This window comes from Zosterops lateralis, assembly GCF_965231275.1.
Source record: "Zosterops lateralis genome assembly, chromosome: 22".
NCBI lineage: Eukaryota > Metazoa > Chordata > Aves > Passeriformes > Zosteropidae > Zosterops > Zosterops lateralis.
Window position 1 is genome coordinate 6998016 of NC_139782.1, and position 26564 is coordinate 7024579.

General features: G+C 53.8%; 2 protein-coding genes across 4 annotated transcripts in view; one reads left to right on the plus strand and one right to left on the minus strand.

The window, feature by feature from the left end:
* NOC2L (NOC2 like nucleolar associated transcriptional repressor) overlaps window positions 1-1297 on the plus strand; it is a 35749-nt gene extending 34452 nt beyond the window's left edge. For 2 of the 3 annotated variants that reach the window (XM_083876740.1, XM_083876742.1), the window contains exon 19: window positions 407-1297. In XM_083876740.1, coding sequence (XP_083732866.1) covers window positions 407-543 — 137 coding nt within the window. In that variant the 3' untranslated portion in view covers window positions 544-1297. The remainder of the gene's footprint in view (window positions 1-406) is intronic. The other variant, XM_083876741.1, reaches the window with a different exon arrangement.
* A 1451-nt stretch (window positions 1298-2748) lies between these two features.
* Window positions 2749-26564, minus strand: part of SAMD11 (sterile alpha motif domain containing 11) — an 84274-nt gene continuing 60458 nt past the window's right edge. Inside the window, exons 8-14 of the mRNA XM_083876739.1 lie at window positions 26104-26260; window positions 16927-17042; window positions 15928-16006; window positions 14105-14868; window positions 6549-6673; window positions 5238-5348; window positions 2749-3014 (exon numbers count right to left, since the gene is read on the minus strand). Coding sequence (XP_083732865.1) covers window positions 2757-3014; window positions 5238-5348; window positions 6549-6673; window positions 14105-14868; window positions 15928-16006; window positions 16927-17042; window positions 26104-26260 — 1610 coding nt within the window. The 3' untranslated portion in view covers window positions 2749-2756. The remainder of the gene's footprint in view (window positions 3015-5237; window positions 5349-6548; window positions 6674-14104; window positions 14869-15927; window positions 16007-16926; window positions 17043-26103; window positions 26261-26564) is intronic.

A 26564-nucleotide genomic window follows, 5' to 3' on the forward strand; every position in this document is an offset into this window, starting at 1 on the left:
GACACTGCAAGTGACACTGCCAGGGTGGCCTCACCTTTCATCTGAGCCCTGCCTGGGCACAGGGGACACTGCAGGTGACACTCTGCAGGTGACACTCTGCAGGTGACACTGCCTGGGGCACAGAGGACACTGCCAGGATGTCCTCACCTTTCACCTGAGCCCTGCCTGGGGCACAGGTGACACTCTGCAGGTGACACTGCCAGGCTGCCCTCACCTTTTACCTGCCTTCCCTGGGCTCTCTGCAGTGGGAAATGTGTGCCCAGACCCTGCTGCCTGTCCCCCATCCCCAAATTTCCCTCCCATCCCGAGGTGTGGCAGTTGGGGCTGCCGTTCCCATCCCTGCAGAGCTCTGGGGGATGCATTAATGAGCTGCAGGCTGATTAATTACCACCTCTCCTTTCCCCAGCAGAGGAGGGAGCCGGGGATTCCCGGGAGAAGAGGAAGAGGAGCCGCCCCCGGGGCCTGTCCCGGTCTGACCTGGAGCAGCTGGCCCGGGGTGGGGACGACGTGGTGCAGGACCTGCACTTTTCTGATGAGGATTGAGCAGCTCCAGGCCCTGTCCAGGCTGAGCCCTGCAGCCCCTGCAGCCCCTGCAGCTCAGGTGGGACCATCTCCTGCAGCTCCTGGAGCACCTGCAGCCCAGGTGGGCCCAGCCCCAGGTTGACACAACCTGAGGCTTTTCACCTCAACTTGGGACTTTTCCAGCTTTTTTTCTACCAATTCTGTTTTGGGTACCAATAAAACAGTGCCCAAGTCAAGGCTTGTTAAAACAGAGGGAATTAAAGGTCCTCATTAAAATCTGCACAGGGTTGTCACTTCCAGCTCCTGCTGAGGGAGCTGAGCAAGGGAAGGACGAGGGTTTGGGTCCAAGGTTTCTCCTTTCTGCTCCATCAACCAGCCCAGATTCAGCTCATCAAACCCTCCCTGGCACCCAAAAAAGCCCAAAGGATCTTCCATGGAACCCATGGTCAGTTCAAGCTGCCTTAAGAGTGCTGCAGAAAGAAAGTTTAAATTTTAAATTTCTTGGGTTGGGAAGGAAACTTTAATTTATCTTGGGTTGGGGACGTTGTGCTGACATTGAGGAATGAGGAAAGGCAAAACTGATCATGGAGGAAACAGTGCCCAGGTGAGAACTGCACCACCTTAACTGGAAAAAAAAAAAAAAGATTTTTTTTTTTAAAAAAAAAAGATTTTCACTTTGTAAAATGTTTTAACTTACCTGTTCTTTTCAAAGAGAAAATAATTTCCTTTTTCTCCTGGCTTTATCTTAGCTGGGCCTGGATTCCAGGCAGGAATAGGAAAGGAAGGACAGACACTGCTTGGGGTAAAGCCAGAGGTACCGTTTGTAAATTAAGTGTTTTTCTTTTTTATTTAAACTGATTTGCTGGAAAGCATTTGTATCGTGACGTGATGGATAATGAGGTTTGTTCTTTTTTTTTTTTTTTTCCTTTTTCTTTACAATATAAAGAAGCTAAAGTACCACCAAAGCTATTCTGTAAGAAAAAAACTGCAGCACGTGCAACGTTTAAACAAAATAAAACCAAAAAAAAAAACCAAAATAAAAAGGGATTTAGGGGGAGAGAGAGAGAAAAGTACCACATGTGATTGTTGCTCACAACTGTACAAGTCACAGGAGGTCACCCCCCCCAGCAGTTCCCAGCTCATTCACAGTAGTAAATAAAAAACTCTGCCCTGGTTGTTGTCAGCCTGTCCCAGAGCTCTGAAGGTGCAGTAATTCACCCACCTCTGGAAAAAAAGGCTCCAAACCAACCCAAACCAGCCCAGAAATGAGTCTGGGGGCAGCCAGGCTGGGCCCCCTCCTCCCCCAGAGCATCCAAAACTCCAAAATCCCCAGAGATAAACCCAGCAGAGCCCCTGGGCCAGGGAGGTTCTTCTGTACCATCTGCACAAAGTAAACATGGACGGGAACTTGCCTTTCTTTAGGGGTTTTTTTTTTGTCCTTTTGTCTTTTTATCCTTTTTTTGTCTGTCTTTGGTATTGTTTGCAAAGTTCAAAGTCGCTAGAGATGCATAGAACACCTGAATGAGGAGCTGAGCCCGGGGTCCAGGGAGGAGGAGGAGGAGAGGGCTGGCCTTGGATGGGGTTAATTGTTTATTTATTTTTAATTTTTTTTTTGCTTGAAGTACCTTTTCCTGTCCCTGTGGAGTCACAGCCCCGAGTTCACCTGTCCACAATAATCCTGTGCAGGGCTCTCCATCTCCACTGAGCACTGAACAGGAATTCTGCCTCCATCCTCCTCTTCTTCACTTGGGACGACGACATCTTTGGATCATTTTCCTTCCTTCTTTCCTTCCCTTTAAATTTTTTTTTTTTTTTTTTTTTTTGACAGTCCAGAAATCTTCTCCATAGTCCTTTTTTTTTTTTTTTTTCTTTTTTTTTTCCCCAATGAAAAAAAAAAGCACAAATGCATCCAAAAAATAATGGAAAAAAAGGAAAAAAAAAAGAAAATGAATCCAAAAATAATTAAAGAAAAAAAAAGAAAATGCATCCAAAAATAATAAAATAAAATAAAAAAGAAAATGCATCAAAAAATAATGAAAAAAAAAAAGAAAATGCATCCAAAACTAATGAAAAAAAAAATAAAAAAAAAAGAAAATGCATCCAAAAATAATGGGAAAAAAAAAAGAACAAAAAAAAAAAAAGAAAAAAAAGAAGGAAATTTCTTCTTTCCTGCACTGGGATGGGAGGAGAAGGAGGCTCCTGCTGTTCCCTGGAGTTCCCAGCCCGAGGTGTGTTTAGGAGGGAGGTTTGGCGGTGTCGCTGAGCAGGGAGGACGAGGACGAGGAGGAGAAGGAGGAGGAGGAGGAGGTGCCGTTCTCGGGTCTGGGGGAGCCCCGGGCCGGGGGCACGAAGGGCGAGGCGGCGCTGGCGCTGCCGGGGGAGGCCGCACGGGGCTCCCCGGGGGGACCCTCCCCTCGCTCCGGGGGCCGCAGCCCCGGCAGCGCCAGCGGGAGCCCGGCCACGCACAGCACCCGGCCCAGCCGCCGCGCCACCTGCGGAAAACAAAGGGGGATAAATTAGTTATGAGAATGTTAGAAATGTGTATATATAAAATTGGCTTTTCGCAAGGTGTGCGCTGTGTGATTAATAACATGGTAAGGATATGGGATATGAGTTTATTTCTGCTGTTAGTAAAAAAAGATTAGGCATAAACTTATAGCCTATATCCTTAAAGTTTAACCATATTTATATCAACTACTATAAGTATGGTTAAACTGTAAGGATATAGGATATGAGTTTATTTCTGCTATTAGTAAAAGAAGATTAGGCACAGTGGTAGTAGTTGATGTAAATATGGTTAAAGTGTCTCTTTAATCCAAATAACACCCAGTGAACATGGAAGGAAGACCCTGCTATTGATATGTTTAAATTGTCTGTTTAATCCAAATAACATCCAGTGAACAGGTAAAGAAGACTCTGCTATTGATACACCAACTATCAGCTTCTCCCATCTGAAACAAGTCTGGACCAAAGCCCAAACTAAAGGTGATAATGGAGACACAGCCCAGAAACACAAATGCTCTAAAAAGGCAAACCCAAGGAGGGGCCAGGCAAAACAGTTCCTGGAATATGGAAACCAGTTTATGGAATTATATGAATATTCATATATTGAAGTAACAGGAAGGGTATTTAAAGAATGTCTCTGAGATAGCAAAGCCCTGCTGGAGCCCCCAGGTCCGCCCTGGTTCTCCCATCCCAGCTCCAGGTGAGGGTTGTCCTGGCTCCTTCCTGCCCCTTTTATCCACAGACACTTCAGCAGGACCCTGCAACAAGCAGGAATTGCTCCTAAAAAGGCCAAGGCAGGGAAGGGGAAAATAAAAACTAAAACTCCTGCTGGGGAGAGCCTGAACCTCTCTCTGCTGCCTCCCAGCACGGGCCAAAGGCTCCACAGGTCCCGTTCTAACATTAAATATCATTCAAACATCACTGGAATGAAACAATCCCATTCCTGAGCTAAAAACCAGGCCAGGGAAGGTCTCCTCCTCTCATTCCCTCAAACATTTTATCCCATTCCTCTTTCCCTGGGCACTGCTGGAGCCCCCAGCTCTGCCCTGGCTCCTTCCTGCCCCTTTTTATCCATGAACACTTCAGCAGGACCCTCCTGGCCACGTTGGAACAAGCAGGAATTGCTCCTAAAAAGGCCAAGGCAGGGAAGGGGAAAATAAAAACTAAAACTCCTGCTGGGGAGAGCCTGAACCTCTCTCTGCTGCCTCCCAGCTCGGGCCAAAGGCTCCACAGCCTTCCCAGCACCTCCACAGCTGCTTCCCATTTGAGCTTAAACAAAACCAGGGGCTGCTGCTGGACCCAGACAAGTGGGACATTATTCAGGGAGCAGTCAGGGCTCTGCTCCCAGCCCTGCCTCGTTACAGGGCTTTAAACACTCCTGATTAAATTGGAGGAATTTCTGGAGTTCCAGCCCCAAACCCCATCCCTGGGAGCTGCTCTCGTTTTTTAAGGAACCATAAGAGTTTTATTTCCTCCTGAATTGACCCACGGGGAACAATTGCCCACAGAACCTTTTTATGAGCCCCCTCGTAAACAGGGAGGGCTGCAGGGAAAGCACTAAAATTTCCTCTTATTGTTCCAAAAGCAGCACAAGCAGCGTTGGGTTTGAGGAGCTGAGCCCAGGGATGTGCAGGGACAGCCACAGCCCCATCCCAGGACACACAGCACAGCCTGGCCTTTAAATCTGTCAGGAGAGATTTTTTTCTGAGCACTCAGTGGGGAAAAATCCAGCAGAAATGTTCTGGGTTTGAGGAATGGGAGCTGCTGTGGCTGGAAGCAGCTCATTTTTTAAGAGCTTCCCTCTGCATCCCTGTTATTCCCAACCACAACTCAGCTTGGAATATTTATTTCTGCCCCTGGGCACTGAATTCTGTCAGGGGTTTCTCCCTGAAATAGCTGGGACAGGTTTGAGGTGAGGATTTTCCCCTCAAATACCTGGGACAGGTTTCAGGTGAGGATTTCCCCCTCACCTGTGACAGATTTCAGACAAAGATTTCCCCTCAAACACTTCTGACAGGTTTCAGGTGAGGATTTCCCTCTCACCTGTAACAGGTTTCAGATGATTTTCAGATTCAGATTTTCAAGGACAAACCAACCTGTTCTCAAAACAATTTCAATTCCATTATTACCTAATAAATGCTATTTGACAAACCACATTTCTGGACAGCTTTAAACGTTGTCCCTTGTTCTGGGACAGGAGATTTTCCTACCTGTGACCTGATCTTGAGGGCAGGTCCCAGCTTGAGCCCCATGTTGTTCAGCAGGTGCTCCTCTGTCAGGAGGGGCAGGGTCTCCCCATCGATGGCCTGTTCTCGGAATACCTGGGGGGACACACACAGAAAAGGTGAACTCACACACAAAAAGGGTGAACTCACACACAAAAAAGGTGAACTCACACACAAAAAAGGTGAACTCATAAACCCCCAGCCCGGATTTACCCACCCAGGGGTGTTGCCAATCCCGTGCCCATCCCTTTGGAGAGTGGCAGTGGGTTTTTAGTTTTGTTTTTATTTTTATTTTTATTTTTCCAGGGGTGCAGCAGGAGCTGCTCTTTGACCCAGCACAACTCACTGCATCCATTCCTTCCCCCTCCTCTGCCAGGAGACAAAACCCTCCCTAAAACACTCCACAAAAACCCTGAACTTGGGAAAAGCCTCCCCTGGGGTGTCCCCCAGCCCGGAGACAAAACCCTCCCTTAAACACTCCCCAAAAACCCTGAACTTGGGAAAAGCCTCCCCTGGGGTGTCCCCCAGCCTGGAGACAAAACCCTCCCTAAAACACTCCACAAAAAACCCTGAACTTGGGAAAAGCCTCCCCTGGGGTGTCCCCCAGCTCTGGGGCAGAGACAAAGCTGTGAATTCTGGCCAGGCTGGGGCAGTTTTTAGTTGTGCTCAAGTTCCCTGGTTTGCCCGTGGTTCTGGAATCACAACATTCCAGGGAATTCTGCAGGACTCTCCTGGTTCTGGAATCACAACATTCCAGGGAATTCTGCAGGGCTCTCCTGGTTCTGGAATCACAACATTCCAGGGAATTCTGCAGGGATTCCTGGTCCTGGAACCAGCATTCCAGGGAATTTTGCACACAGAGACATCCTGTAAACACCCACCACCCACCTCCTTTCAGCCAGACTCCTCTCCCTCCCTTCTCACCTGGATCAGAACCTGCTCCCCTCCTGAGCACATCCTAAACCCCGGGGGATTCCCTGGGAAAGGCTCCCTGTCCCAAATCTCCAGAACAAACACTACTGTCCCTCAGTCCCTCTCCCCCAGGCTGGTTCTCCACCTGGTTTTAACAAATCCTGTCCTACCTGAGCTCAGGCTCAGTCCTAACCCCATCCTCTCCTTATTTCTGCCCAAACCTCACCCCACACCTTGTCTGGCAGCGAGTTCCATGAGGAAATAAACCCAAAAAAACCCTGCAGGGGCTGTGGGATGCAGCCCCCAGCCCAGCTGGGAGGGAATGGAGCTCCCAGGGGATGTTGGATGTTTCTCCCACCCCTCCCTGGGGGCTGTGGGGTTCACCTGAGTGTACTCAGTGCAGCCAGACAAGTTGGACACGAAGCTGCAAACGTCCTCCACTGTCCATTTGCTGATGTCTTCCAGCGCTGGGCTCTCCTCCCCGTCCAGGAAAAGACCTCCCATGGTGCCTGGATTGTTTGGAGCCAAGGGGGGAGTGGGAAGAAGGGGAGGAGAAAGGAACATAAATCATTAAAATCCCACACGGGCAAGGAGCGGCCTCGCAATCTGAATTTTTTTTTTTTTTTTTTTTTTTTTTTCTCTCTAGCCGCACATTCATCTTTAATGACCTGTCAATTAAAGCGTTGGGCAGGGTCAATTCACAGGCCTCTTCCTCCTGCTGGAGGTCCCCGCCTGGGGAAGGGGGGCGAGGGGAAAGGAAAAAATCCCAGCTAATGCATTTCATGTGTTTAATGTTCCTCAGCTGCGGGGGAAGCGCAGGGGGAGGGAAGGGGAGAGCCTGGAGGAGTTTCTGCACACACAAACACACACACACACACACACACAGACACCACAAAGAGGAAACTCTGCCTGCCCCGTGGGCTCCTCCGGCAGCCCCGAGCCCGGAACGTGCTCGGAATGACAACGGGAACCGCTGGGGAGGGGCTGCTGCTGCTGCTGCTCCTTCCGAGGGCTCCTCCTGCACCGTGCCCGGCCTGAAACAGCCCCGGGATGGGGATGGCCCTGACCCTGCTGGGCCTGCTTGGTCTTGTCCTAGTTCTGTCCTGGTCCTGCCCTGTCCCTGTCCTGGTCCTGGCCCTGCCAGCCCTGAGGGGATGGAGCTGTTGTCACTTCCCCAAAATGGAACAGTGGCTGCAGTGCCACCCCTGTCACACTGAAGGTGCCACCCCTGTCACACCTGGGGGGCCACCCCTGTCACACTGAGGGGCAGTACCACCCCTGTCACACCTGGGGGGCCATCCTTGTCACACTGAGAGTGCCACCCATGTCACACTGAAGGTGCCATCCCTGTCACACTGAGGGTGCCACCCATGTCACACTGAGGATGCCATCTCTGTCACACCAAGGGGGACACCCCTGTCACACTGAGGATGCCGCCCCTGTCACCTGGGGGGTGCCACCCCTGTGACACTTGGGGCCATCCCTGTCACACTGAGGGTGCCATCCTTGTCACACAGAGGTGTCACCCCTGTCACACTCAGGGTGCCACCCCTGTCACACTTGGGGTGCCATCCCTGTCACACTGAGGTGTCACCCCTGCCACACCTTGGGGCCAGCCCTGTCACATCTGGGGGGCCACCCCTGTCACACTTGAGGTGCCAGCACTGTCACACCTGGGGGGCCACCCCCATTACACAAAGGTGCCACCCCTGTCACACTGAGGGGACCAGCCCTGTCACACTGAGGGGCAGTGCCACCCCTGTCACACCTGGGGGCCATCCTTGTCACACCGAGGGTGCCACCCTTGTCACATCCTGGGGTGCCACCCCTGTCACACTGAGAGTGCTACCCCTGTCACAACTTGGGGCCACCCCTGTCACACCGAGGGTGCCACCCCTGTCACACTTGGGGGGCCACCCCTGTCACACCTTGGCACCACCCTTGTCACACTGAGAGTGCCACCCCTGTCACACTTGGGGGGCCACCCATGTCACACTGAGGGGGGACCCCTGTCACACTGAGGGTGCCACCACTGTCACCCAGGAGGTGCCAGCCCTGTCACAGTGAGGGTGCCACCCCTGTCACCCAGGAGGTGCCACCCCTGTCACAGGGAGGTGCCAGCCCTGTCACAGTGAGGGTGCCACCCCTGTCACCCAGGAGGTGCCAGCCCTGTCACAGGGAGGTGCCAGCCCTGTCACAGGGAGGTGCCAGGCTCCCAGGGGCCTGACAGAGCACTCAGAGAATCCCCAACAGGAGCCAGGGAGGAGCAGGGAATGGAAATGGAGAGAGGGAACAGCTCCGGTAACTCAGACCTGCTGTGGGGGAACAGGGAGGACAAAGAACAAACCAAATCCCACACAAAGCACCTCTTTAGGGTGGGGGAAAGGCAAATATCAACCCCTGGAACTCGCTGCTCTGGGGTGTTTGGAGCAGGAGAGCACAAGGACGTTTATAGGGATGAGAACGTGCAGGATTCTCAGGCAGGGAAGGAGTTGATGAGGGGTGTGAGCTCAGGGCACGGAGAATGGAACTGCCAGCAGAAAAATAATTTCTCCCAGGAGCCTGTCATGACAAAATGATCTGTCCTGTGGGCTTGGGGCTTTTCCCTGGTGGATTTGATGGACATAACCCTTGCTCCTGCCCAGAGCAGCTGGGACAGCACTTCCACGTGGAATGGGGAAGAGAAAAATGGATAAAAACAGAACCAGGGTGGGGAGCACAGGCCCAGAGGGCAGGAGCAGCCAATTCCCTGGGGAACAGCCCAGGGCTGAGGGAAAGGAGCAGAATCACACAGCAGGGCCCTGCAAAACCTCCAGCACACCCAGGGAAGCAGGAAAAGCACAGGAAGGTATCGTGCCACTGAGATGCTTTAAAGCAGCCAGAACCTGCACAGGGGGCAGGAAGAGCCTCTGGAATCACTTCCACACATTTCCCTCCTCGATTTCCTGTTCCCCCTCCCCGGCTTCTCCCTCACTGCACCCCCTGAGGCTGGGCAGGGCACAGATCTGGCTGCTCAGCAATAGATGCAGCAGCTCAGGAGCAGCTCCCTGGGGTCTGGGGGCTCCTCTGGATCCCTGGGAGCCCCCCTGGATCAATGGGAGCAGTGCTGGGGTCTGGGAGCTCCCCTGGATCCCTGGGAGCTCCCCTGGATCCCTGGCAGCAGTGCTGGGGTCTAGGGGCTCCCCTGGATCCCTGGGAGCTCCCCTGGATCAATGGGAGCAGTGCTGGGGTCTAGGGGCTCCCCTGGATCCCTGAGAGCAATGCTGGGCTCTGGGAGCCCCCCTGGATCCCTGGGAGCAATGCTGGGCTCTGGGAGCCCCCCTGGATCCCTGGGAGCAATGCTGGGGTCTGGGAGCTCCCCTGCACCCCTGGGAGCCCCCCTGGATCCCTGGAACAGTGCTGGGGTCTAGGGGCTCCCCTGGATCAATGGGAGTCCCCCTGGATCAATGGGAGCAGCGCTGGGGTCTGGGGGCTCCCCTGGATCCCTGGGAGCTCCCCTGCACCCCTGGGAGCAGTGCAGGGGTCTGGGAGCCCCCCTGGATCCCTGGGAGCCCCCCTGGCATCGCTCCTGGAGGAGAAGGACCCTCCCTGCCAGGGCTTTGCTCCAGCCCAGAGCCCTCAGGACACTGAGCAGACCTTTCCCAGTCCCGTCCTGGGCACCTTCAGTCAGGCAGGGCTGGTGCTGAGGTGTCCCCTCTGCTCCCAGCCCAGCCCTGCCGTGCATCAGGATTTATAACAGGTTTTTAATTAGAAAAAAACCACCTAAACCCATGAAGAAGAAGGAAGAAAAAGGTGGAGAAGGTGGAGAAGGTGAAGGATAAGGACTTAGACAACACCTAAAATCTTCCATCCCGACTCACATGTACTACTATATATTAAAATCTCAAATCTAAATTTCCAGCATTCCACCATGGAATGACCCTGGGAAGGATTTCTGGATCTGAGCACGGTCCCCTTTCCCTCAGCACCCCCCAAATCTGAGCTCCCTGGAGCACAGAGGCTCCTGCCCTTCCTCCTGCCCCACTCTGCTGTTCCTGTGTCCCCTCCCCTGCTGTGGCAGCCGGACAATGAGAACAAATCGGTGCCGAGGGGCTGCAGGGGCCGCACCTTCGATCCCAATAATGACCTGTCAGCGGCTGCCAGAGGCACAAAGGGCAGCACAGCCATTCCCTGCCTGCCTGATAAATGACGGGCCGGCCAGGCTGCAAATGGATTAGGGAGCCTTTCACCAGCTGCGGCCCCATGGAAGGAATCCATCGTCCCAGGACAGGTGTCCCCAGCACAGCCCAGCCACGAGCTGTTTGTAATTCCCCTCCCTCCTCCTTCTCCTGACATGCAGCTGCTCCAGAGAGAGAAGCCACAGAGGCTGGAGGGGCCGTGGAGAGCAAAGCTCTGGGTTTTGGCAGCCAGGGAAACCAGGGAAAGCAGCTCTGGGCTCTGCAGTGCGGGCAGGGCAGAGTCTGTGCGGCTGGAACCACAGGGGACAGCTCGGGGGACAGCTCGGGGGACAGCTCGGGGGACAGCTGGGGACACAGTGACACCCCCTGGCAGTCTAGGGTTCAGTGAGGTTTGCTTCTAGCCCCTTCCTCATTCCTGTTTCCAGCCTCTTCTCCATTCCCGTTTCCAGCCTCTTCTCCATTCCCGTTTCCAGTCCCTTCCCCATTCCTGTTTCCAGCTCGTTCTCCATTCCCATTTCCAGCCCATTCCCTATTCCCATCTCCAGCCCCGTTCCCCATTCCTGTTTCCAGCTCGTTCCCCATTCCCATCTGCAGCCCCTTCCCCATCCCTATCTCCAGCCCCTTCTTAATTCCTATTTCCAGTCCCTTCCCCATTTCCAGCTCCTTCCCTATTCCCATTTCCAGTCCCTTTCCCATTCTATTTCCAGCCCCTTCCCTATTTCCAGCTCCTTTCCCATTCCCATTTCCAGCCCCTTCCCCATTCCTGTTTCCAGCCCTGTTCCCCATTCCTATTTCCAGCCCATTCCCCATCTCCAGCCCCTTCCCCATTCCTATTTCCAGCCCATTCCCCATCTCCAGCCCCTTCCCCATTCCTGTTTCCAGCCCGTTCCCCATTCCCAGCCCGTTCCCCATTCCCAGCCCGTCCCCACTCCTGAGCACGGCTCCCCTCCCCGGCAGGGCTGGGTCAGCAGCAGCCCAAGGCTGCCGTTAATTGCTCTCCAGACTGCAATCAATACAAGGATTTTAGCCTCCTGCACATTCCATCCTTCACCTTTTCCAAAGGACGGGGCTGCGGGAGGAGGAGGAGGAGGCTGAAGCCTTGAGGAGATGAGGTCATGGAGCCCCAGCCCCAGAGGGCAGCTCAGGGAATCGACCTGAGCTCACACTGATGAGGCTCCGGCAGGGCCAGAGCAGCTCCCTGAGCTGCCACAGCCTCCAACACAGAGCCCTGCCCAGCTGGAGCCTCCTCCTCCTCACTGCTCCCCTCCCTCCAGCTCTGCCTCCTGCTCACCTGCCTTGCCTGCCTGGTGGTTTGTAATTCCAGTCTCTGGAGTTATAATATAGACTGGTTATTTTATAATTCCAGTTTCCAGGGTGGACTGGAGTTATGTTATAATATAGACTGGTTATTTTATAATATAGTTATAGATTATATGTAAATATGGACTGGTTATTTTACAATTCCAGTTTCCAGAGTAGATTGGAATTATGTTATGATATAGACTGGATTATTTTATAATTCCAGTTTCCAAGGTAGTTATGCTATAATACAGACTGGTTATGTTATAATATAGTTATAGACTATATATAATATAGACTGGTTATTTAATAATTTCAGTCTCCAGAGTAGACTGGAGTTATGTTATAATATAAACTGGTTATTTAATAATTCCAGTTTCCAGGGTGGACTGGAGTTATAATACAGGCTGGGTTATTTTATAATTCCAGTTTCCAGGGTGGACTGGAGTTATGTTATAATATAGACTGGGTTATTTAATAATTTCTGTCTCCCATCCCTCCCGAGGAGCAGTCCCTGTGCACAAAGGGGGCACAGGAATTGTCTGGCACGGGGGGACAGGGGGGTACAGCTCTCCCTGCCTCCCCCAGGCCACAGAACACATTTCTCACCCAGCCCAGGCTGGCTGCAGCCCTTGGATCGATAGAACCCTCAATATTCCCAGCTGCTCAACTCCCACCTCAGCCCCTGGTGCTCCCTGTCCTCCCCAAGGCTTTCCAGCCGGGAGGATTCGCTGTGGGGCAGCACCAACCCCAGCACGGTGGTGAAACCAGCCAGAAACCAAAAAACCCTGAAGAAAAAACCCTCCAGCCCTGGCACAAGCTGCACAAACCAGGAGGAGGAGAGGAGAGCAGGGAAAACCCAGCCTGGAGCTGTGCCGGGGCCTGGAGATGTGCTGGGTGATATAAATCCAAAGTGATAATAATAAATGGGCTATTACAGCAACTCACCCACTGCTGGGGGAAGGAGGGAGGGAGGGGAGGAAAGGAGGGAGGGAGGGGAGGAAAGGAGGGAGGGGAGGCAGCCCCAGCCCTGCAGAGCCTCTCACAAGCCACCAGCACCACACGGAGCTCTGACAGTCCCTTTTTAATGGGAAGGAGGAAAAGGCTCCTGTGAAAGGGGAGCCTCGGCAGCCCCAAGGCAGCAGGAATATTTATCATCCCGGCCACCTGCCTGTCGCTGAAAAATCGCTTCCTCCTTTCCTGCCTGGGAGGCAGCTCTAATGAGGGATGGGCAGCCGAGCTCACAGGCAGCTCCTCGGTGTGTGGAGAGCAGCACAGCAGAGTCCCCTCCTCATCCCTCCTCCCTCCTCCTGTGCCTCCTGCTAATTGCTCTGCCGGGTAATTAGCTGGGGCAGATTTGGGTTCTTCGGTTTGAGACCCCATTTGTGCCATCCCTTTGCTCCTGCAGTGAGGACAGAGCTGGCAGTGACCTCCCTGTCCCTGGGACACAGAAATGCAGCACAGGGCAGGCACGGAGCTCAGCTGTCCCTGCCCTGCACAGGGGAAGGTGGGAACTTCGTTTTCATTTCTTAGTTTTCTGATGTTTTCATTTTTGGACCAAGCATTGTAACAAAAACAAAGCCTGATATTTTGTAAGTACATTCCATTCCTGCTGGTTTGACCAGTGGGGTCTGAGGAGTGTCAACCTCATCCCCCCCAATCCCTGGTCAAAGCACAAACTCTATTTAAACTCTGAATCTAAAAATAAAGTTCTTTTTCTCTCTCTCAACTCAACGAGTGAGTGTAGTTCTTTTCATATCCTCTTGTGACAGGGAACCAGCTTGGAAAAGCCCTGCAAGGTCATTGAAGAATCCAACCTTTGACCACCTCACCACCAGAGCACTGAGTGTGACATCCATCCTTCCCTGCACATCCCCAAGGACGGTGACACCACCTTCCAAATGCCTGACACCACCTTCCAGGCAGAAATTCCTCCTTTTGAAGCAAGAGAAGCTGACCATAAGAACCACCTTGGAAAAGCTCTCCAAGGTCATTGAAGAATCCAACCTTTGAGCACCTCGCCACCAGAACACTGAGTGTGACATCCATCCTTCCCTGCACATCTCCAAGGATGGTGACACCACCTTCCAAATGCCTGACACCACCTTCCAGGCAGAATTTCCTCCTTTTGAAACAAGAGAAGCTGACCATAAGAACCAGCTTGGAAAAGCCCTCAAGGTCATCAAGGGGAACCAGTTTGGAAAAGCCCTCCAAGGTCATCAAGGAATCCAACCTTTGACCACCTTGTCACCAGAGCACTGAGTGCGACATCCATCCTTCCCTGCACATCTACAAGGATGGTGACACCACCTTCCAGGCAGAAATTCCTCCTTTTGAAGCAAGAGAAGCTGACCAACCAACCACCACCATAAGTGTGAAATGACCACGGGGGAGATCCCTTTCCCCAGCACCTACAAACACGTCCCCGCCCCAGCCCAGCACTGACCAGAGCCCAGCACCCACCTGCATGGAAGTAGGGGCTCATGGTGTAGGGGAATCCGAAGGGCAGTGGCTGCGGGGCGGGCAGGGGGGCCGGGGGCAGGTATTTCACCTCTCCCTTGGCCATGGCGGGCCCCAGCAGGTGGCTGGGGGAGCACTCAGCGCTGGCCGAGCCGCCGGCCTCGCCCGCCTCCTTCCCCCCTTCACACGCCTTCCCCAAGGCGCCGTCCTTGCACTCCTTCATCTCCGCCGCCGAGCTTCCTCCTTCCTCGGCTTTCACCCCTTCGCTTTTATCCTCTCCAACCTCAGCTCCATCGTCGCTTTCCGAGTCCTTCATCTCCTCATCGTTACAGTCCTGCCCTCCTCCTCCTCCTCCACCACCGCCGCCGCCATCTCCCCCCTTCAGCCTCTGCTGCTGCTCTTCTCGCCCTTCTCCTTGACTCTGCAGCTCTGCCCGGGGCTGTGAGGACTTGCGGCTTCCCCCGGCCCGCCGGGGCTGCTCTTTAGGCGGTGTAGCGTTGGTGGAAAGCGCTCCGGGAGCGGGCGCGGGGGTGAGGGAGAGCAGCGGGGCGTTGTTGTGGCGCAGCACCAACATGGCGTTGCGGCGGGACAGCTCGTCCCTCAGAGAGGGGCCGCCCTCGGGGCTGTCGTGGAGGCTGCGGAGGGCAGGGTGGTCCGGGGGCAGAGCGGGGTGTAGGGTCAGAGGGTCGGCCGAGGCGGCCAGGAGTCTCTGGCGGTGGAGGGTTTCCAGTTCTTTCTGGCGGATCAGCTCGGCGGACATTTCTAGTCTGTGGGGAGAGAGAGAGAAGGGGTTTAGTGTGGGGAGAGTCACCTTGGCCAACATCTCCGGCCTGCACGGGGTAAAGAGGGGATTTTGGTGTGGGAAGAGGTGATTTTGGTATGGGGAAAGGGGGTTTTGGTGTAGGGAAAGAGGGGATTTTGGTGTGGGGAGAGAGGGAGCTTTGGTGTGGGGAGTTTAGTGTAGGGAGAGGGGGTTTTGGTGGGAAAAGAGGGGGCTTTGGTGTGAGGAAGAGGGGATTTTGGTATGGGAAGAGGCGATTTTGGTGTGGAGAGAGTCAGCTCGACTGACATCTCCAGTCTGGGTGGGGAAGAGGAGATTTTGGTGTGGGAAGAGGGGGTTTTGGTGTGGGGAGAGTCGGCTCGGCCAACATCTCCAGTCTGGGTGGGGAGAAAAAGAGAAGGTTTTGGTGTGGGAAGAGGGGATTTTGGTGTGGAGAGAGTGGGTTTTGGTGTGGAGATTTTGGTGTGGGGAGAGTCGGCTCGGCCAACATCTCTAGTTTGGGTGTGGGGAGAAAAAGGGTTTTGGTGTGGGGATTTTGGTGTAGGGAAAGGGGATTTTGGAGAGGAGATTTTGGTGTGGGGAGAGTCAGCTTGGCCAACATCTCCACCCCGTGTGGGGGAAAGGGGACTTTGGTCTGGGGAAGGTGTGGAGGAATGTCCTTGTCACCCTGATTTTTCAGCCTTCTGATGTTCTACATTTCTGTACTGGATGTTTCCCAGGTGTTGCAACATAAACAGAGATGTTTGTAAATTGAGCATTCCCTCCAGGAAAAGGACAAAATTGATGGATTCTGGTTTGACCAGTGGGTTCAGAAAGGTGTCAACCTCACCTCCCAATCCCTGACCAAACTCCAAACCCCATTTAAACCCAAACAAACCTCCATCTTTCTCCTTTTCACAACTGAGGGTCCTTCTTTCACATCCATCACGCAACACAGGCTCCCTGTTAGAGGTGTCATCTCCACACCTTCCCACAGATTTCCCCACTGTGTCACCCCAGCCCAGCTCACCCCACACACAGCAGGACAAACTCTTCCCACTCTTACCTGGCCAGGTTTTGTTTCCGTAGCATCTCCTGCTGCCTTGCAAACATCTCAGCCTGTGCTGGCTGCAGGAAGCCGTAACCTGGGGCAGGGAGAGAGCACTGGGGGTTATTTATCTCAGTATTGAACCTCTGTCTGCCTCAGGATCCTCCCCAAAGGGGGGAAAAAAGGGCACCTGAGTTCTGCCTTTCTTTCTATTCCACAGCCCAGCTGGTGGGAAAGATGGGACAGGAAGGGCTGGTGGATATGAGATGTAAAACCTGTGAGTGAAATAGAAATGAAATCCAGCTCTGAGATGTGATCATGGCAGGCAGGAAGACGGGGATGAGCTGGAGATGGGTGGAAGGACAGAAAACAAAAGGCCCCAAGGGTGCAGCCCCTCTCCACCCTGCCAAGGCATCAGGGAAAAGGTGGATAAGAAAAGTCTCTTTAGAGTTTAGAATACAGGATGATGTGGTGATAGAGCAGTTCTCATGGGCTGCAGGCAAAGTCTGTAGGGTTTGTATCTGGCGCCGGTTGGTCACTGTAAATTAGAATATTCAACACAAAAGGAGATGGAATGGATTGGAACAAGGTCCCATCTCTCTTATTCTTGCTCTTGCTTCTACCTCTTCTATCTCGCTCTTACCTCTCTCTTACCCCTCTTAGCTTTTTTACCTCCTTTATCTCACACCCTCTCCCTCTCTCTTTGGAGTTCCCTCCAGCCCAGGCTGGTGACTGAAGGCAAAGCCCTTTTTATCCACCACCCTTGTAATAAACCCCCGTGTTTGTAGAACATCTCAGCTCTGCAGAGTTCCCTCTCCCTGCCCTCCTACACCCAGCCACCCCTCACTGCCACAACACAGGGGCAGGTGGGGATCAACAGGGAAAATCCAAAGAATCTGCCCCTGTGGCTGCAGAATGGGGTGAAGCAGACACAGAAAACGTGTGTGGGCTGCCTGGCTGCAGTGCACACTGTCACAGGCTGTCACAGGCTGTCACAAACGTCCCCTGGGCACTCACCTGGAGTCTGGCACAGCGCCGAAGGCACCCCGAGGAAAGGAGGTCTCAAGTGGGGCCCCAGGGCGATGTGGGGAGCGTTCTGGGGCGACAGCAGAGGAGGAGGGTGGGAGATCTCCCTGCAGGAATCAAGAAAACAAAGCCATAGTGAAAACCTGGAGGCTCCAGGCCCTGGCTCAGGAAGAACATCTTGGCTGCAGATGAGCTGCATCCTGCCCCAGAGGCTGCTCTCTGCTTCTCCAGCCTCAGGCAGAGCTGCTAAAATGCAGAGGAAAAAGCAAAAAGGGGGAAGAAAGCAGCCAGGACTCCACAGGTCCCACACATTCCCCACCTTTGCTCCTGCAGCCTTTCAGTCCAAAGGGATTTTCCCTGCCCGTGGCAGGTTAAAGGGGAGGGCTGAAAATGCTCCATCTGCCCCTCCTTTTATCACATTTGGGTTTCTGCCTCAATTACCTCATACTTGAGGAGGAATTCAGTGTTTGGGGGGTTGCAGAGTGGGTTTGGGAAGATCTGAAGGCATCACTGGCTTTCCTTACAAAAAAAAAACCCTGTCCTAGCTGGGCTAAAGGATGACCTTTAATTGTGGAGAGGAAAGGTGGAAGTGAGGCAGAGGAAAATACAGAGAGGAGAGGGATGTGAGCAGGAAGGGAAGTGGGATCAGTGGGAAGGAATCCTGATGGAAAAGAGGTGGGTGAAGCCAGGCAGAGTGGGTAGAACAGATGCCAAGGGCTGGGAAAACTGGGAGACTGAGGGGTGGGAAGGGGACAATGCCTGGAAAAGAGGCAGGGAGCACTTGCAGGAAAAAAAAAAAAAAAAAAAAAAAAAAAAAAAGAGAAAAGAAAAAAGCAGGAAGGGAATAAGAGCCAAGGTCTCTTCCATTAGTCAAATCTGCCCTGGGAGCCTGCAAGCAAATTTGCTTTCCGGCTGCACGTCTCTTAATTCCTTTTGATGGCCACTTACAACATTATTACCTTCAGCAGGGCATCCAGAGGCAGAGCCAAGTGCGGGGCCGTTTGTTTTCATTTTACACTATCTCCCTGGAAAAATCTGCTCCGGGAGAGGCTGCAGGGCAAGGGAGAGCGAGGCACAAGGTGCCGGTGGGTTTGAGACAAACACAGAACGTGCAGAGGGGCTGGAGTGGGGGGATAACAACAAGAGCATCCATGGAGCAGGTCATGGCAATGGAGCAGGTCATGGGCATGGAGCAGGTAATAAAAATGGAGTAGGTCATGGGCATGGAGCAGCTCATGGAAATGGAGCAGGTCATGGGCACAGATCAAGTCATAGGCATGGAGCAGGTCATGGAAATGGATCAGCCCATGGAAATGGATCAGGTCATGGACATGGACCAGCCCATGGAAAGCCAGACAAGGACTCCTGGGCACAAAGGGGGCAAGGAAAAGGACCAGCTCATGGGCATGGAGCAGGTCATGGATCAGCTCATGGACATGGACCAGCTCATGGACATGAATCAGCCCATGGACATGAATCAGCCCATGGAAAGCCAGACAAGGACTCATGGCCACAAAGGGGGCAAGGAAATGGACCTTGGGCATGGATCAGTTCACGGAAAGCCAGACAAGAACCCCAGTTCACAAACTGGGCGAGCAGAGCCCTTCCCAGCACAGCTCTACCCCCATTGCACACACCCACTATACAAACCACCGACCCCTGTCTGCTCTTCCCCTCCAAAAACCCCTCCTTTTCCCGCACGCCCGTCTCCCTGCTCTCCATCCCCTCCTCCCCGGCTCTCCTCTAAACTAATTGCGGAGCCGGCGGTGTCTGGAGGCCGGATCGATGTGGGGGCTGTTGACATGGGCATGGAGCAGGTCATGAAAATGGATCAAGTCATGGGCATAGAGCAGGTCATGGAAATGAAGCAGGTCATGGAAATTGAGCAGGTCGTGGAAATGGATCAGCCCATGGAAAGCCGGACAAGGACTCCTGGGCACAAAGTGGGCAAGGAAAAGGACCAGCTCATGGAAATGAAGCAGGTCATGGAAATTGAGCAGGTCATGGAAATGGATCAGCCCATGGACATGGACCAGCCCATGGAAAGCCAGACAAGGACTCCTGGGCACAAAGGGGGCAAGGAAAAGGACCAGCTCATGGACATGGAGCAGCTCATGGGCATGAATCAGCCCAAGGACATGAATCAGCCCATGGAAAGCCAGACAAGGATTCGTGGCCAGAAAGTGGGCAAGGAAATGGACCTTGGGCATGGACCAGCCCTTGCAAAGCCAGACAAGAACCCCTGGGCACAAAGTGCTCCGAGCCCTTCCCAGCACAGCTTCACCCCTACACAAAAAACCCCCACCGACCCCTGTCTGCTCTTCCCCTCCAAAAACCCCTCCTTTTCCCGCACGCCCGTCTCCCTGCTCTCCATCCCCTCCTCCCCGGCTCTCCTCTAAACTAATTGCGGAGCCGGCGGTGTCTGGAGGCCGGATCGATGCGGGGGCTGTTGAAATGTTAATGCCGCCCGTGCGCTCCGCTGGCAGCTCCAATTAATCTCAGGTAACGCCGCTGTGCCGACCTTCGCCTGGGAGCCGGGGCGGCAGCCAAGCGATGCTGATGTAATTACACCGTGAAGTGTGTAATCACCTCGCCCTTAATCCCCCAGGCCCCGCAATTAGCCCGGGGGGCTGCCAAGTGCTGCCGCTGCCACCACCCCGGCCTGGCCCCCGAGGATGGATAAGGGACAATTAAAGGGGCTCCGAGAGGTGGCCGCTCGATGGTAATTAGCTGTAATCATGGGTAAGATCAGGAGGATTTGCCAGACGTGCTTGGTCGGTTTTATATATATATATATATATATATATATGTATATGGAGCGATTTAGGGAATCATAGTTGGTTGTTAACCGTGGAGTGGCCGTGGAAAGGGTTCTGTGCCTGGTCTTGGGGGTGTTTGGGGGGAAAGGGGGTCCTAAAGGAGCTCAAAAATAAAGGAGATGCTTGATTTAGACCAGTTTGTGCCCCTGGAAGCAGAGTGTGGGATGGGGATCGGGGCTGGGTGATGGGAAATGAAAGGTTCTCCCTCCTGTGACAGCCCAGGATCCTAAAGGAGCTCTGGGGTGACCATGGGGAGCTCAAAAATAAAGGAGATGATTGATTTATATCAGTTTGTTCTCTGGAAGGAGAGGGTGGGATGGGAATCGGGGCTGGGAAATGAAAGGTTCTCCCTCCTGTGACAGATCCTAAAGGAGCTCTGGGGTGACCGTGGGGACTGCCACCCCACAGAGCCAAACCCAGGGGACACAGGAGCTGCTGGAGCCTGCCCTGCTCCCTGCCAGCCCCTCTGCCCCATCCTTGGCACAGCAGAGAGGAAACAGCACCAGGCCCTGCCCTGGACACAGAGAGCCCCCAGCAGCCCTGGGGCTCCCCCAAACACCCACCCAAAGCTGCTGGTGAGGAGCAGGAGCAGCCTGAGGTCCCTCAACTGGCACTGTCACAGCCCTGGGGTCACAGATGGCCAAAACAGCCCCCCCAAAAAAGCTGCAGATGGCCAAACATAGCGGGGATCACTGCACCTCTCCTGCTCTGCCAGCAGCAGAGACCTCAGCAGGAATGCTCAGAAATATTTGGGGGAAAAGGGGATTTTCCTCCCTGCAGGGAGCTGGAGGCTGTTCCAGCCCCCTGGGCAGCCCCTCAGCCGTGTGGCCACCAGGGACAGACCCTGAGTGCCACCCCACAGAGCCAGCCCAGGGGACACAGGAGCTGCTGGAGCCTGCCCTGCTCCCTCTGCCCCATCCTTGGCACAGCAGAGAGGAAACAGCACCAGGCCCTGCCCTGGCACAGCCCTGGCACAGCCCTCCCAGACTCCCCAACCAGCTGGGAAAAAAGAACTGGAAAACCCCAGAATAAAAAAAAAAAACCTGAGACTTTAACAAAATCTGCTGTTCTTTCACACAGGTGAGCACCAAACCCTGATGATCTCTGCATCCTCCTCTGTCCCAGGTGCCTCAAATCCCCCATGAAATTCCTTCCTCCTCTTCCTCAGAGGCAGAATCAGAGTTGCCCTGCTCTGAGGAGGTGAATTTAGCCCCCGGCAATTACATCTGATAAGCCTTGTCCTTTTACCTTGCAGAGAGAGCACTTCTGTGTGGCTGCACATTTTCCCCTTTTTTTCCTTTTTTTCCCCTTTTTTTTCCTTTTTTTTTCCCTTTTTTTCCCCCCCTAAAATGCCAGCTGGAGGCTCGTGAGCCGGGTATTAGGGGATTTGCACTGCACGCTGCTAAATTTGATATGTCCTTTAACAGGAGACAAACGCTTCACGAGGCTTAAAAAGTATCGACTTTTCTTTAACAATAAGCACTAATGGCCTTCAAATAATCAATATTTAAAGTCATTACGGAGGGGGTTACACATTAGACTGTTAAAACCTCAAGGCTTTCCACTTTTAACCCCATCATCTCCTTCCCAAAGCCTGGCTCAGCCCAAGCTCCTGGGGAAGGCTCAGGCTGTGACTGGAGATGTGAGAGGGTCAGGAAATGCAGATTGAAACCGGCAAGGCATGGAAATAAATTTAGAACGGATGGAAGAAGAGGGAAAGGAGGGAGGGAGGGAGGGGTGGGGGGAAAAGAATGCATGAAAGCTCTGCTTTCTTCTTGCTCTGCGTTTGATAGGAAGAGACACTTTTAAACCCGAGGTAACAGGCAGGAGGAGGCACAGAGCTCCTGGCTGCTCTGCCAGCCCCAGACGCTGCCAGCAAGGGAGAATAAATAAAATAAAATAAAATAAAATAAAATAAAAAGGCCTCGCTAAAAACGGTGTTTGGGATTTCCAGGCAGGAAAAGAACACTGGCAGCAAGGCCTGGCCACTGAGAGGGGCTGGTTTGAGCTGCCCCCTCCAAAATCCCAACTGCTGCTGAAACCAGAGTGGTTAAATCGGGTCAGGCTCTTTTTTTTGGCCTTTGCTCTGCCAGAACATTCGGCCAGATGGGAAACAGGGAGGGCAAAAATCAGAATATCAGAGGGCTCAGAGAGGAGAGGGAGACATAGGGCTGGGGTGGGTAAGAGCAGGAGAGAGATGAGCCCAGGGAGGGGAGGAGGAGAGGGCAGGAGATGAGCCCAGAGAGGGCAGGAGATGAGCCCAGGGAGGGCAGGGGATGATGCCCAGAGAAGGCAGGAGATGAGCCCAGGGAGGGCAGGGGATGATGCCCAGAGAGGGCAGGGAAAAGGAAAACCTCCCCAAAGCAGTGGGGGAGAAATGAAGAACAAACCGTGGCAGCAGCAGCAGATGGGAAGGAGGGAATCCAAAAAAACTCAGGCTGAGTATTTTGGGTGCATCTCTGCTCAGAGGAAGCCTCTGGCTGGCACAGGGTGTCTGTCAGCTCCTGCAGGGGAGGCAGTGGGTGCTTTTCCCACCCCCAGCTCACTCCTGCCAAGGGGCTGAGCCTCCCAAACCCCGGGATGGTGCTGCTGGCACCTCGGGCTGGCAGCATTCCATGTCCTTTGCCATTCCTGCTGCCTGCCCCACATCCTGGGGGGTGAGCTGAGCCCCCAGAGCCTGTCCACGCAGCACAGAACCCCTGGGTGTTTGCACCAACCCCTTCCTCAGCCCCTGGTCTGCCTCTGCCTTCCCCCCTGACACCCCCAGACCCCACACCTCACCCTGCAGGCACCAAAAAAACAACTCCCAGCACAGAAAAAACAACTCCCAGCACAGAACTGATGCATCAAACCCAGCCAGAAGCTTCACTCCACTGCCCACATCACCCACCAGCTCACCCAGCCCTGCCTCAGCTCCTGTCCAACCCCTTGTCTGTGTGCAGGGCACCAAAGATTTTTTCCCTCAGGAGGAAATCTTCCCCTCGGGGAAGAGCTGAAGGATCCCAGCAGAACTCTGCCAACAAATCCTGCAGGCAGCAGCCAAGAGGGAGAAGATACAAGGAGCTCTGCAGGGAACAGCCACCTGCCAGCCCTGCAGGAGAAGCAGCAGTTTGGGGATGGGAAAAGCTCCAGGCTGGAGCAGTTAAAGTGGCACCTTTTCAGCTGTACCCTCTCCCTCTTCCAAGTTCTTTTTATAAACCCTGAACTCGTCTTCCCAAAGGAACCACCAGGCCCTGGCACTGCAGCAATCCAAGCTGGATCCATCTCCAAATCCAGGATCTAGGCAAGCAAAGCCATAAAACCAAATGAAATTCTCCAGGCTGTGGCTGCTTTTGGCAAGATGTCTCAGTTTCATCACTGAATTCCATCCAAGAGGTGGAGAAAGGGAGCAAAGAGGTGAAGGGATGACTGTGCCACTGGCCCAAGGAAATCCCTGTGTTTTGGGTGCCTCATCCCCACAAAGCCAAAGCTCCCAGCCCGTTTCTGACCAGCAAAGATAAAATGATTAATTAATTAATGACCAAAATCTGAGCAAACCCACCTTCCCAAGGGTCAGCTCGGCCTTTTCACACCCGAGAACTGAAAAGCTGCAGGCACAGCTCCCATCCCACTGCCTGTGCAGGAACAGCCCAGCCCTGACACGCAAAACTGGGTCAGTAGTGGGGATTTCCCCTCTTGCTGTGCCAACACAAGGGCTGGAGTCACTGATTTTTGCTCCTCACAGAGCTCAGAGCTGACCTGAGCTGCACACAGGAAGCTGAAATGGAAATGGGAACATTTCTCATCCCTCTGCACCCTGGTTTCTCCTGCTGTTGGGAAAGGGGACACTTAAAATCCATCTGGGTGAGCCTGGGAATGTGAGGCAGCTTCCTCCCCTGCCTCCTCCTCCTCCTCCTCCTCCTCCTCTGCAGTGCCCACCTGGAGCTTTGGGAATGTCTGTTCCTCCAGGATGAAGGTGCAGTACAATCCCAAGGTGACAGGGAATGCAAAGAGGAATTGCCACCCACAGGATTTCACAGAGTTTCTCCTGGCATCCCCAAAAACAGCTGGAGCAACAGGACAGCTCCAACCAGGTCACTTTGACAGGGAGAAGAGGGACACACACTGAGCCTCTGTGGTGCTCAGGGGGCTGCAAACCTGAAATAATGATCATTACCTGAAATAATTATCATTATTACCTGAAATAATGACCCTGAGAGCTGATCCCACACTGTTTTGGGTTGGAAAAGACCTTAAGGGTCACCTCATTCAACCCCTGCTCCTCCAACCACCCCAGGCTGCTGCTCCTGCAGCTGAACCTCCCCAAACATTGACCACAAGCTCCTTTCAGTGTGAGAACCAGGGGAAACTGAGGCACCCTGCACACCTGGCCCAGGCTCCCAGGGAAAATCCCAGGGATTTCTCTCAGCATCAAGGCCAGGTTGTGTCCTCCCTCGCCAGGATTTCTCTCTCCTGCCAATCCAACTATTCCTGGGGCTATTTGGAGCACTGACCCAGCAGGAAAAGTTGGAAATAACTATTGGAAAAGCACTCTTGGATTCAAGACCACTCCTGCCCTTCAAATCCTTGTCCCCTGAGCCAGGGAGCATCTTCCCTGCCCTTCTCCCAAACCATGGAGCCCCTCCTGCCCTGCCAGGGGGCACAAACCAACCCCTGTGGGTGTGATGTGGATCTCCCCAGCCCCAGCCCCTCCTCGGGAACAGCCTCTCCACCCTTCCCTGGCTCCTCTCCAGCCCACACAGCGCCGGGAAAAACGTTCCCGAGGCTCCTCCATCCCCTGAATTCCTCCCAGGTCTGGGATTTATGGGCTGCCTTAAGCCAAAGTACACGCTGTGGGGAGGGAGAGGCTTTCCAGGGCTGTCCAGGCCCTCCACGCTGCTGCTGCTGCTGCTGGGAGAGGAGGAAAAAAAGCAGATGGGGGATCTCCAAGGCTCTAAATTGGGGGAAAAAACTCCAAACTCAGCAAATCCAAACTCTCCAGGGTTGATAGTGCAGCCTGCTCTGCCCCAACCCAGCACAAAAGGCAAGAAAAGTGTGAAAAGTGGAGCTTTTCACTGCTCAGCCAGTGACATCTGAAGGTTTTGCATCCCTCACAGCCCCCTCTGTCCCTGTCAGGAAGGCACGGAGCTTTAATTTAATTTCCCTCTGAAGTTCTGGATTGCAGAGGGAATGGCTGGTGGCACAGAGCAAGATAAATGAGCTGGGCTTTCCTGGGGTGGGGGGAGATCAGCTTTCCAGCACTCCTGGCACTGAGAGTGAGGCTGAGGCTCTTTTTTTCCCCTAACAAAGAAAACTTCTTCTCTTTCTGCTCCATCTCAAACATCTCTTCTCTTCTCTCTCCTTCTCTGGGGATGCTACAAAATGCAAACTTCAACACCTTAATTTTGCTACAAAATCCAAACTTCAACGTCTTAATTTTGCTACAAAATCCAAACTTTCAACGCCTTAATTTTGCTACAAAATCCAAACTTCAACACCTTACTTTTGCTATGATATCCAAACTTTCAACACCTTAATTTTGCTACGATATCCAAACTTTCAACGCCTTAATTTACTCTGTGCCCAAAACCAGGTGAGAGTGGCACGCCCAGCTCAGGTTTGGGGTCACTCCAGCCTGGCTGTGGCTGCCCTGGCTGTGGCTATAGATGTGCACAGGCACAGATTTCCCCCCTTTTTCCATAGAGACACCCCCAGAGCGTGACAGGAAAATCCTCAGCACCACCAGCAGCACGGTCACACCTTGCCCAGGTAAACCAGCCTTGCCCATGCACTAAAAAGTTGGAAAATCCCTCTAAAATCAACCAAAACCACCCCATTACTGTGGTCCTCAATGCCACATCCACACACTTCCTGAGCACTTCCTAAACACTTCCAGGCACTGTGACTGTCCCATCCCATCCCAATCCCTTGACTGAGTCACTCCCAAATTCCCAAACCCCACCCGTGTCTCCCCTCCCGGTCACTCCAGCCTGGCTGTGGCTTCAGATGTGCACAGGCACAGATTTCCCATTTTTTTCCATAGAGACACCCCCAGAGTGTGGCAGGACCATCCCCAGCACCACCAGCAGCACGGTCACACCTTGCCCAGGTAAACCATGGAATGACACAATCCTAAAAGTTTGAAGAAAATCCCTCTAAAATCAACCAAAACCACCCCATTACTGTGGTCCTCAGTGCCACATCCACACACTTCCTGAGCACTTCCTAAACACTTCCAGGCACTGTGACTGTCCCATCCCATCCCAACCCCATCCACCCCATCCATCCCATCCCAATCCCAGTCACTCCCCCCCCTATCCCCAAACCCCCCCCGTGTCCCCACCCCGTTCAGACCCTTTGGGGCCGGTACCTGTCGGGGAAGTGGCTGTCCCTGTGCTGGGGCAGGCCCTGTTTCCTGCGCTGGCTGGAGGAGGTGCCGGCCCCGCCGGGGGGGATGTGCCCCTCCATCGCCGCCGGGCTCCGCGCTGCTGCTGCTGCCGCCGCCTCCTGCCGGGCCCGGAGCAGATCTGGGGACAGCACAGGGCAGGGAGGAGGGTCAGGGTCAGGATCAGGATGGGGAGGAGCTGCTGGAGCCCCCAGCACTGACCCCACGCTGCTCGGACAGACAGACACACACAGGGACAAACAGCTGCTCCAGCTCTGGGGCTGCTCCCGGCTGTGCTGTCCCCTCGTTGTCCCCCTCTTGTCCCCCTGCTGTCCCCCCGCTGTCCCCCTGCTGTCCCCCCGCTGTCCCCCGCGGTCCGGGGGCGCCGGGGAGGCGGCGGAACCCGGCAGGGAACGATCCGCCGCCGCCGCCGCCGCCGCCGCCCA